The sequence below is a fragment of the Pleurodeles waltl genome, chromosome 3_1 (assembly GCF_031143425.1).
Source record: "Pleurodeles waltl isolate 20211129_DDA chromosome 3_1, aPleWal1.hap1.20221129, whole genome shotgun sequence".
Classification (NCBI taxonomy): domain Eukaryota; kingdom Metazoa; phylum Chordata; class Amphibia; order Caudata; family Salamandridae; genus Pleurodeles; species Pleurodeles waltl.
Window position 1 is genome coordinate 470,096,759 of NC_090440.1, and position 12,650 is coordinate 470,109,408.

At 42.7% G+C, this 12,650-nt stretch overlaps 1 protein-coding gene across 3 annotated transcripts in view; it reads left to right on the forward strand.

The window, feature by feature from the left end:
• Positions 1 to 12,650, forward strand: part of SV2B (synaptic vesicle glycoprotein 2B) — a 506,854-nt gene that overhangs the window by 333,871 nt on the left and 160,333 nt on the right. For all 3 annotated transcript variants that reach the window (XR_011201358.1, XM_069222743.1, XM_069222744.1), the window contains one exon: positions 1,070 to 1,221. Coding sequence is in view for 2 of the 3 variants with exons in the window: in XM_069222743.1 (XP_069078844.1) it covers positions 1,070 to 1,221 (152 nt within the window). In the remaining variant the exon portion in view is untranslated. The remainder of the gene's footprint in view (positions 1 to 1,069; positions 1,222 to 12,650) is intronic.

The following is a 12,650-nucleotide window of genomic DNA, read 5'->3' on the forward strand; positions in this document are numbered from 1 at the left end:
GAGTTGCAGGGGTGCGACGGGTGCAGTGGCACCCGTCGCGATTTTCACTGTCTGCAAAGCATGTGGCATGGGCACGGCACCCGTTCCCGCCATCCTGGTTCTGGCGGTGGACACCGCCAGAAACAGGCTGGAGGGAAGGGGGTCGGAATCCCCATGGCGGTGTTGCAAGCAGCGCCGCCATGGCGGATTCCCTGGGCCAGGGGAAAACCGGCGGGAAACCGCCGGTTCCCCTTTTCTGACCGCGGCTTTACCGCCGCGGTCAGAATAGCCCAGGAAGCACCGCCAGCCTGTTGGCGGTGCTTCCGCCGCCCTCCGCCATGGCGGTCAAGGACCGCCAGGGTCAGAATGACCCCCAAAATGTCCAGGAAAGAAAAAACATAAGGCTCACCTTTGCAGTCTATGCTACCAGGTTATATAACTGCTCAAACCCTGCTATGATTCAAAAGAAAGATGAATCCACCTTTAAAGAATCCTATTCTTCGAGGAATACCAACCATCATCACAAAAGGAACCTACTTGCTACCTCTGTCTGTATCAACCATAAATCATATATCTACACCCATTTTAGAGTTTCATTGCTCCTAATTAGGTTTATACTTTGTAAATACCTTTATTTACTTTCTATTACATCTATACAATAATGTCATTTCTGCAGATCAACTCACATAATCCTAAAAACAAACAGACATACATGTATGTACATTTGTGGGAACTCTGCATCACAGTTTCTTCCTTACTCTCTCTCTGTCTCTCCCTATCCCTCTCTCTCAGAGGTCCATTTCTTTCCTCCTCTGTTTTAATATAGTATTGCTACATCTTTCTTTTTAATCCTTTTCTTTTCTCTCTCTTTCTCTTTATCACTCACTCACTTTCTCGCTTTGTCCCTTACTAGCTCTGACTCTACTTCTCTGTCATTCCCATTCTCCTTTTGAGTCACCCTTTTTGTTTCTATTTCTTTTTTGCTCACTCACTTTCTGTCTTCAACTGTTTTGTCTTCCACTTAAAAGTGTTCTCCAGTTCTGAAATGCTTTGTGTTCCAGCATTAGGTGTGGTTTTCTTTTTTAAACAGAATTGGTGGATCCCTTCCCATCGTGTTTGCCTATTACTCTGAATTCCTTTGTCGTGAGAAGAGGGGGGAGCATCTCAGTTGGTTATGCATGTTTTGGATGATAGGTGCACTCTACGCATCAGCAATGGCATGGAGCATCATACCTCACTATGGTAAGAGACCCGGACAATGCTGTAAAGACATACTCTAACCCATCTTTTTAATTACCTTACCCGAAGGAATTGCCCCCCATAATATGCACAACAGTTTTCAGCACTGGACTATTACACTTAACTTTGTTTTTCTACTATTGGGTGTGTGGTATACAATGTGTCATATTTATAATTAATTGTATGTGTATGACTTTGTAATATACTTCCTCTATTGATGTTTCTGCTGGTTTACACCAGAAAATGTGTTCCAAAATAGACCACCTGGAGAGTATGACTCCCATTCATTTAATTTGTTTCCAGTGCATCAAAACCTCAAATTCACATATTTGGTTTGTTCTGCAAAGACATTTTTATTGTTGTTTGTTGCTTTAATCAGCCATGGGAAAATAGATAAACTAGGCATGCAAAGTAGTTCCTTAAATTACCTATAGAACTAGTCTGCTCTAAATTCCTTATATTCAGAAATCAGTAGCCAGATCAGAGGTTTATATAAGGTGTGGAAAACAGGAATGTGCTTTCTAATTTGTAAAAAAGAAAATATACAGTTATACATATAAAGCAAGAGAGACCTGAATAAATAAAATGTTATATTATAATAGACTCTGTAAAAAGTACCTGACCTTATGTGTTAACTAGCTCTATGGCATGGTATCCCCTTACCTGAATAAAATAATAAAAAACGTTTTTGTCAAACAACATAATGTTGTGATTCAAATACAAGTCTGATGTAATGTTTATCTTTTTCATTAAGGGATCCCGGGTAGTGGAGTAACTTTTGCTATATGAAATGTGTTTGGTAATGAATAAGTGGCTTTTTCTAAAAATGTTAGAAGTAGATTTCCATTGTAATAGACCTGCCAGTGGCTAATTACCCATTGAAGTGGCTTGAAAGAGGGACATTCAGAGATTGGCAGCAAAATAGTTGCAAAATGGCATAAATCTTCCTTTTTTGCATGGTCATCCCTGATTGTATTCCTTTATCTAAATCCTATTTTTGGTGATATACTCTGTGCCCCATGACACTGCTATTTAATGACACAGTGCATGTTTGCCAGTCACTATGTAGCTTTTTCATAAAACAAGCCTGGTAAAGATTAACATATTGAATTCACAGTTCTGCTCTGGAAAATGCTAGAAAAATACATTTAAATTAATTTTCTAGTGGAAAGGTGTTAAAAGCAGTTTGGGCTCTCATCCCACTTCCAGGGATCAATACACAACCCTTGCTGGAGTTAGTAACTCTACTTGCAAGTTGCCAGAGGACAATGGTATGGCCTCTGGACCCAGGAGGGCTGGGGTGCAGTTAATAACTGCCCACTCAGGACATGCTGCTTAATATCTCCACTAGCATTCCTATTCCCCATTCTCCATCCATTTCCTTCTTTCCCTCCTTTACTTTACTTGACACCTCCCCTCCTCTATTATCCTTTTGTTCCTCCTAGTTTTACCCATTTTCTTTCCTTTTGCCCTTTGACTCATTCCCTCCTCTAGTCTTCCAATAATTCCTGCCCTACTTCTCCCTGCCCTTGCCCTGCATGCTGCCCCTTCCCACTACTTGCTACTACATCCACTGCTCCCCTCCTCCTGCTGTTTTCTTACTTCACACTACCTCCTTCTTCATTTGCCTTCTCCTAGCCCTTGCTCTCTGACCACTTCCTCCAGATCTAAATTACCTCCTTCCCATCCTCATCATCCTCATACCACAGAAGAGTTCTGTAACCACTTTTGAAACATACTGATAACTACTGATCCCTGTCCCAACCCTCTTTGTCTGCTGCTCTTTCCTTTCCACCCTTCATATTACCTCATCTCCACCTCCTACAGCTACTCCATAGTATCTTCCCTGTCTTTCACTACCTCCATACCCAATCTCTACCCTCTTCCAGGCCCACCTCTTTGCCATCCCCTCTCTCACACTTCAATCCATTGTAATCTCCTTCCCCACTTCTCTTCTTCTTTCCCTCACCAAACCTCTGCTCCTCATCATACTCAGGTTCCTACTTTGTTCTAGCTCTAGCCCCTCTTTGATCCTCCTCTGGATCCACTCCGTTTTAATCCCTGCGTCCATTCTCCCCGTACTCCCTCTTCAACTCTCTCCTTACCCTCGCCTCTTCCTTCCCTGTGCCTCCCTAACTCCCTGTTGCTTCATCTTTTTGTCTCACATCCCCTCCTTCCACTCTGCCATCATTGTCACTCCCTCTCATGCTACAGTACTCCGACCTCCTCTCTAGTTCTCCTTCCACCCCACACCCATTTCTTGAGATGTATTTAGTAACAGTTACATGTCTAGTTTAATTTATTGACCCTTGGGTCCATGTCAACTGTCTGAACATCATGTCACTGTCATGTTATTATATGAAGTGCTCCTATACTTCTCAGTGATTAGGGCTATATGAAATTGTAAATAAATAATGAAAACATAAAACGACAGCCTTAATACTTCCTCTTTTGATTTGCTGATCCCAAATGTGGCTGACAGGATCTGCTCCCATTTAAAGGTAGAGCTCTTTTAGACCTTGGGGATATATCCCCAGCAGGAGGGATAGCCAGTTCTGCCACTGAAAGAGGGGAAACGATGACCAGGAGATTGCATGGAGATCTCCTAGAGATAAGAGGAGTTCAGCTATTTTGAAATGTAAAGCTTAAGTGAAATTTTACAGTAAACCACACAGGATGTACTGCAATTGGAGGTGGGCATAGGGAAAGAAAATAGACAAGATTAGGTAGGGACATTTTCCGATCACTGCCCATGGGCACAGGATAGGACTGCCACCTCACATACACCTCCTTTGAGCATTCCTAGATATAGTAAGAAATCTCCGGATGAAGACCCTACTAGAAGAAAGAACTTTCTTGACTCCCGGTTGGCACCCTGAAACTGGAACTAGGGCAAAGTGGCCGATCCCCTGTCTGCTTACTCAATGTACACAAAAAGCAGAAGGGCTTCTGACTCCAACAAGGCCTCTCGGACTACAGAGAATGTAATCATGTAGGAGCCCTGGCTGGAGAGACTTTGAGTCTACAAGCATGCCCTGAGGGCCAAGAGGCTCGTGGAGGGACCAGAAGGAATGCTCCCAAAAGCTGGTTAAAAGTGGGACTTAAAATGTTTCTCCATCTTGAGGACCATGACAAGGTCTTTAGACTTAACCAGGGAGATTGTCATGAATGTGGGACCCGGGCCTTGGCCTGCATCTTCCCTGATAGTCCTCTGCCAGACTTCAGATTCTATTCTTGCCTGCTGGAAATTTTGAGAACTTAAAAAGTAATTAAGTCTGAAGTAAAGCCTTGAACTGGTGAGAGGAAGCAAATATATCCCAGTAATACTGTACTCTCCAAGGATAGGAAATCCAGCTTTTTCCTGCACAGAGCTTTTGTGCCAAAGCCAATGGCTTCAGCAGGAGCTCAACGAAAATGTATTCAACTTTTGAGGGACATTTGCCTGCCTCAGCCTTGAACATTGTTCTGCTGAGGTAGTTCCACTTCCAATTCATGAGTCTAAGTCCTAAATTAAAAACTATTATTGGCATGAACTGCTTGGTTTATGAGACGACTGCTTCATTGCGGTCACCCTGAAATCATGCCAAGTTCCTGTCAAACTCAAACTTTTATTTTTAAAAGCAGCAGTTTAATTTTTTGCCTTAAAGATTTACACATTCATATGTCTGTGTTCTCTTATCCAATTATAATGACTTTGATGTTTTGTTAGTTCTCAAATTGGTTTCCCAATTGTATTGTGTTGTGCTCTTTCCTTACTACAATATTTGGGGCTGCTTGAAATGAACATGCATTTCTCTGGGAAATTGCCTCTGATTTGTGCGGTAGCTACGAGGGAGTCAGCAGATTTTCCCCGAAGCGTGAGTTGTCGCCTAACCAGGGTATTTTTTATTAAGATGGTGAGGGTCCTCCTTTTCCAAATTAAAAATTCACTTTGTGATAAAAACAAAACAGAATAATAGAAGATTCTCATATATGCCCGCCAAGGTCGTAATGACCCCCTAGGTCTGAAGGTAAAACATTTGACTGTGACAAACACGCTTCATGCGCCGCGGTCATAATACGCCGGGAGGCACCGCCAGCCTGTTGGCGGTGCTCCCGTCGTTTTGGCCCTGCGGTTGTAATACCGCCAGGGTCATAATGACCACCCTAGTCTCCAACTGCTGGGAAAACGTTTCTGGCAACCTCTTGCTACTCGTGGCAGGCTTTTGAACACCACATTTTGTTTTAAAACGGTGTCCTTATGTGTGTCCTATTGCACCTGTCAGGAGTCCAAAGTAAAGTTTCTTCTTCCAGCTCGGCCATTTTCTTCAGATGCAGTCTTCTGTGGCCCTAGAATGTTCTGAGGGGGTGCTGCTGGAGGTGCCATATTTATCCTGTGAACTAGCCAGGTACTGGAGGAAATTATGTCACCCAATCCTAACAATTTTCTTGTAGTCCAAGTAGGTACTTTTGAAGCACTTCATTCTTGCCTAACTATAAAATCACCCAGGATCCCCTATTTCAATATGTTGCCAACTCCTGATCATGACAGGCTAACAACTGTTTTTGTCAAATAGAAGAAATTCTCGTTGGCATCTCCAAGGCAAAAGTCGTAGTGCTTAAACTCCCCTTTGATCTGCCAACTCTTCTCATCCACTCCCAAAAACCTAATTACCTAAGTGATCTGCAGTTAACAGTCATTTGCCTTTCCTGAGCTCAGAGGAAGGCCATTGCTCTTGGAGTTAGGGTTCTTAACTCACCCAACCGAGGAGGTGGATTCCAGCTGTCACTAGTGGCAACTGTTTTTTAAGAAGTTTTTGCTTAAACAGCCTAACGTAAATTTACACCTACTTACTTATTTATTAGTTATCAGGAATCTGATTTAACTATTAAGTAACTGTAGGAAAGTGGGTTACTGGTTGTTGGGGGTAAAACCCTACTCAAGCAGCAACAATAATTCTAGTTAGGGTGAAACACAAGCAATCACCAAATGAACCTGTCAGTAACCCTCTGGTAGCTTGGCACAAAAACAGTCAGGCTTTACTCAGAGCCATTTTATAAGGTATTTATGCAGCACTTCAAACAGTTAAAAAGCAGAAACAGAGCACAAGAAAAATTCCACACCAATTTCGGAAAATCAAGTAAATGTATTACATAAATTATGTGACACCAAAACAAGGTTAAAAGGACTAAGTGCCAACTGTGGTTAACTGTTAGTCCCAGACTGGAGAAAAGTCACAATTCAGGATTACGTGATGGCACATGGGCTAGATTCAGGGGCCAAGTTAGGCCAGCTGAACAACGAACGTTATTTCAAGATAGAAGTGCGTTGCGAGAAACTGCATTGAGGATGCATCACGCAGCGGCTGGTCCAATGAGTTGGGGGCAGTGATGCAAGGTACTGTGCCAAAGATGCGTCATGCAGAGGTGGTTCCTTGGAAACCATAGCTGAGGAGACTTGAGATGCGAGGTCCTGCATTGTTGTCGAAGATGCTGTTGACAGCCACTTGTGATGCAAAATCCTGCATCAGGGATGCATCGTGCAGAGGCTGTTCTGAAGAGCTGCAGGCACGATGCAAGGTCCTGTTTCAGGGAAGCAAGAAAATTCATTGTGCTGCGTTGGTTCTTCTCAAGAGACCACAGCTAGACTGGCAAAGCATCTTCAGGCCCACCTCTAAGGGTCCACGGCTGAGCTTGCACCACTTGGAAAGCAAGACTCATAGTAGATAGAGTGTTGGTGCTGTGTACAAGGTGGTTGGGACCTTTTCTGTCCCTGAGGCTCTCATGAGGAGGCCAGCCAACTTGCCCAAGGAGTCACTTTGATGATCGTGGGTTCAAGTTGCAAGTCCAGTCCTTCTCACTCAGGCAGCAGGACAGCAAAGCAGCAATGCCTCTTTCAGAGCAGTACAAGCAGTCCCGAATCTACCACAAGTCCAGAGGTTTACTGAAGAGTTGGCTCTAATGGCCCATTATTCATACCTGGTGCCCACTTTGAAGTAGGAGAAAGTTCTAGACATTTCCACCCCAGAGATGTTTGGAATTTCCTGCCTCCTTGCCCAGACCCGATTTGTCTGGGGACACAAAAGGCTACCCTCAAACCTTTGGAAGGGTTCTCAGGGGAGGCTTTGTGATGCGTACGTGTGGTATGTGACAGCTCCACCCCGTCATCAAGGCAAAGATGGCCCATCCTGCCAGCATCTATTCCCCCTTTGTCTCACTGTCTAGGAGCAAAACACAAATACCACTGTCAGATAAACCTAGTCATGTGACCCCGGATACAGGTATCAAATGACAAAAAAAATTCAACTTTCTAAAATAATTTTCTGAATTTTGACTTAAAATCCATCTTTAACAATAAAGAGTTTTAAATTTGTTGTCAATTGAAATTCATTACCTAATAAATATAATAAGCTAACCTAATGGTATCATAAGGGAGAGGCAGTCCTTGCAGTAGTGACAACATTTTGTTTCCAAACAATGCTCTGTGCCATGTGGGCTGTTTATGGCCTACCACAGGGGTGACTTCTATGTTTTAAAAATGATGGTTTAGGCTTGGCAAAAGGTTTATTTTGCTTGGTCAAAATGGCTGCTTAAAAAAGGCTACTCAAACAGGTGACACAATAAGTCCTGCAGGCCAAATTAGTATCATTTCATTTACATGACCTGGTTACTCCTTTACCAGGGTCTTGCAAGTAAACTAAATGTGCCAATGGGGTTACGACAATTTCATCATGTTTAAAGGAGAGAGCACTTTAGCACCGGTTAGCAGTGGTAACGTGCAGAGTCCTGAAAGCCAACAAAAACGGGTTAAGAAAACAGGAGGGTGAAGACAAAATGTTTAGGAATGACCCTGCGTAAAGGGCCAAGATCCACAGGGAAAGTTGAAAAAAAAACTTAGCTGGAAGTAATTTTGAAGCATTTTTAGAGCCCTTTCCTAAGCGGAGCTGGTGCCATCTAGCCCTATTAGGGAAAAGTCTAGCCTGACCTACAAAGTGAAATAGCTTTTGGGTTTTATTTCACTTACAGTGCACACTAACTCTAATATGTAGTATGTCCTGCTTTTATGAAAAAGCACTCTTTCTGTGAGCCTACAAGGAACACTTTAGGGGTGACATGTGAATATATAAAAATAGGCTTTTCCTACATGGCAACAATATTTTTCCTGTCATGCCACTGCAGCACATTTAAAGTGCAGCCTATCCAGGGCACAGTGGTGCTCGAGGCAGAAACATATTTTTTGTCATATATATATGGGTGTTGCAAATATACACTGCAGGCCACACATATCACTTTACATTTCCATGTCTCATATGCACGTAAGACACAATTTACAATCGACGTACATATAAGTTAAATATGCCAGATAGGGAGTTTCAATGCACAGCACATGTTTCAGAGGGAAAGCACAGATCCCTAACTACTATTTAGCAGTGAGAAAGTAAAGCCAGCAAATACACCAATGCAAACATTCGAGAAATGTGTCATAAAATGGGCCGTTTCTCAAACTTCTAATCTGTTTTATCTCTCTCTTTTCTGTCAGCATTTTTCCTACTTAGACAGCTCCTACCGGAAGCCAGAATGTAACATGAGCAGTGCACAGGATATTCCGCCTGAAAATCCATTAGAGCAACAAGGTTGAGAAATTGATGTGAAGTGCTGACATTTTTTATGGATATCAGAATTATCTAGTTCACTATGGAGCTGGCCATTTCTCACTTTTGTTTGCTTTTTAATTCAGTTGACCTATTGCAGCCAAATTGCACAATTCAATGATATAACAATTTTTTTTAGTAGTGTTGTCATCTTCATTATTGGTTCACTATTATTAGTGCTACAGATTGTGGTTTGCATTTTCAGTATAGGAATCTTTAAATTCTGCTATTCGATTCTGATCATTTTCTATTCACGGCACAATATAAATAGTGACACTGTACATATGTAGAGATCGTTAATGTCGTTTGCACTGCTCTCTAGATGTTATGGGAATGAATGTATTATGCTTGTTGTAGGTTTGTTAATTATGTGATGTGTTACGGATATCGAATTGAATCAGTGATTGGTATGATGAAATGTGTGGTTTGAAATTTTAGATCTCATGTTTCAAATTTGGTGGTCATTTGGATTTTGGTGGGACGGGGAAAAACCCTAAATCAGTGTGTGTCCTGCCCTACCAAACATGCAGCTTCTCTGTCTCATTTGGATGTATTGGTGCTGATGGGTTTCCCATGATGAAGCCTTATCATCCTATCCATGGGAAACACGCCTGAGAATGCATTTTTTTAATTTGCTCTCTCTGTTACTTGTTATAGGTTTGGGAACTATGTGATTTTTTATGGACATGGAATTTGATCAGTGAATGATATGATAAAAAGAGTGTTTATTTTTATTTTTTAGATCTGATATTTTAATTTTGGTGGTCATTTAGCAATGACCCACATGCTCCGTAAAAAAAAGAGTTCATGTACATCTACACGATTTATTTGAAGGAAAGCAAAAGATAATGACAACTGGCTGCTATGACCGCTCTTGCCAAAAGTGTGGGTGGTCTCATACCAGAAGAGCAGAGATGGTGGCTTCTGACGACCACGTTAACAGGCAACCACCTACCATACTATAGTTCCCTAGATCTGTTATGAGTAGGATCTTTATTGAGCTCCTCAGGACATAAGACGTCCATCTTCCATGAGCTTGGAAGTCTGTTTGCTCTCTGGAGTCTCCAAGCTTTGGCTAACATTTCTTTCTGAGCCACAACTGTTGCATTTTTAGATCAAGAATATCATACTTATAAGCTTCATCCTAACAGGTCTGGGGTGACTACATGTTAATCCACATGCTCATTTGTATCAGAATCTAGGTGCAAATAAGCAAGGACCTGTTGTTCTCCCTTCTGTTTTCAAATATGTTTATACTTAATTTACTCAGTATTTGACCTTTTCAGCTCAAGTATCAAAACACTTCACAGTTGCATATTTTCAATGTGAGAAAGTGAATTATTAGTTGAAATGTGTAAGTAATAGTGGCACTATCTTTACAGATCCAGTTAGGTCTCAATAATTTAACGCTGAGCTCAACCATTGGTAGCACAGAGCCAGCAGGCTTAACTTAGGAGACGTGTGTAACAAATTTATCACTACCAAAAAAGTTAAAAAGTAGAGGACACAGCACAATAAAAGTACCCTTCCAATTTATTATCATAGAGTACATTTTGATGAACAGATACCAAAAGGACAAACCCCGGATGTAGGAAGGCAGAGATATGATTTTTCAAAGTTGTAGGCAGTTCTAGCACCAAAATGTTCAAAGCACCACCCGCGGATATCTGGTATCTTTAGACCAAGTAAAAAGGTAAGACTGACCAAGATTGATTGCAGATCACATACAGGGACAGGTTCAGTGCAGTGGAAAGTTTACATTCTGGTTAGTTGTTTTACAGGAGAAAATTCTTCAGTGAGGAGGTCCTCAGCGGTTTGTGGTGAAGGCTGGATTGGCAGAGGATCTCGTCGTGGCAGCCGGCTGAAGTGTAGGACCTCGGTGGGAAACTCGGTTCAGACGGGAAGTTCAAGGCTCATGACGTCAATGCAGAGACCTACATTACCTAAACGGCTATCAAGGCCGCCCCACTACCCATCCGAGATGTGATTAACTTGTTGGATTGGCAAGACAAAGCTCTGGAAAAGCAAGATATGCAGGACATCCTGGAAGCTATACGAGGCACCAGGATAGCTCTTGAGGGAAAAGTGGACACGATGGCCATGGATATTAACCATTTGAGGCTTGACCTTCTCAAGGTGGCAGAAAGAGTCACGTCAACTGAGGGGGAGGTCGAGGATCTTCAAAATAAAGTTTGTACGCTTCAAGCAACTATGGAAATGCTTCAATCCGAGGCGACTCGAATGGCTATTCGGGTCGAAGACGCAGAAGGTCAAGCCCAGAGGAACAATTTACGTTCCCTAGGGTCCCTGGAGAAGACAGAGGGTCCCTCAGTCGAGCTGTTCCTGGAGGAGTGGATACCGAAAGCACTGAGTCCAATTCAACTGTCGCATTTTTTTCTCGATTGAGCGAGCGCATAGAATTTTGGCTCCCCGGGCCAAAATGGGGGCTCCGCCTCGACTGTTAAATCACGTGGACAGAGACGTGATACTCCACTACATTAGAAGATATGGTCACCCTCGATACGAGGACAGAGAAATTAATATCTACCCAGACTGCACGAAAAAAGTTCAAGATCTTCATAACAGTTTCCTTGGAGTTAAACGTAGACTACGAGACCATGATATTTGAAATAGCTTGATTTTCCCGGCTACTCTGAGAGTGCAAAATGAGACCCCTTGAGATACAACAGAATGGATGGACTCCATGGGGCTGAAACAGACGCTACCCATTCAGGACCTGACTGGTGGTGAAAGAACTGCGACGCACAGAGAACCGCAGACCACCCTCATTCCAGTCAGACTCCGAAATGGGTGAAGGATCTTTGGGAAAAATAGTGGTATTGGAAGACAGCATTTTGAGAGCAGAACCTAATCATCTAACAACGAGAAACCCTTTCTCGCAGCTTGCATCAACACAGGAAACACAGTGGGGAGCGGGGGTGGAGGACCTGATAGTCAAGGCTGAAGTTGAAAAGTGTGAGACAGAACTTGGGCGCTCACTGAGTGACAAAGAAGAGTTGTAACAAGGTGATGACACAAAGGTTGCTCCAGAAAACAGACTCTAATAAGGATTCCGCTAGACAGGATGCAGTAAATATAGCAGGATCCACCAGGGGCCTGGTGCATGCATGGTGAGGATCCCTCGATTGGGAGCTGGCGTTATGTGTGGGCTCGGGCACTCTGGTTACATTGTTTCATCATACATACTGTTTTGATTTAAGAGGAAGGGATTATTCAACATTGCTTACCGTCGAGCTCGGAGGGACGGGGGGTCCTTGCTTGTGGGAGGGAGGGGCACAGATGTTTGACCTGTTTTTTAGTTGTCATACAGAAAGCAGTGTTTAGGTTTTTGCAGTTGGAATGTTAAGGGGTAAGGGAGGGACTGACGATGCTGACATTATAAATACTAGAATCTCGCCCAAAGATAGTTTGCCATGCCACCTAAATAAGTAACAGGATCACAGAATGTTTACAAAATTATGACCTGGAATGTTCGTGGGTTGAATAACTATGTCAAAGGTAATAGAATTTATGCTTATCTGAAACGGTACGATGTATCGATCGCTTTACTGTAAGAAACACATTTGTGGGGGGACTGTATACGATATTTACGATGACGTTAGAGGGGACAGTTATACGCCACCTCCAACTCTGTCTAAGCATGAGGAACTTTGATATGGATAGCCCCGGCTGTCCCCTTTAGGCTCATTAACACCTTCAATGATGAGGAAGGCAGATATACGATGATTGAAGGCACACTAGATGCGTACCCTCTGAGTTTAGTGAGTGTGTATTCTCTGA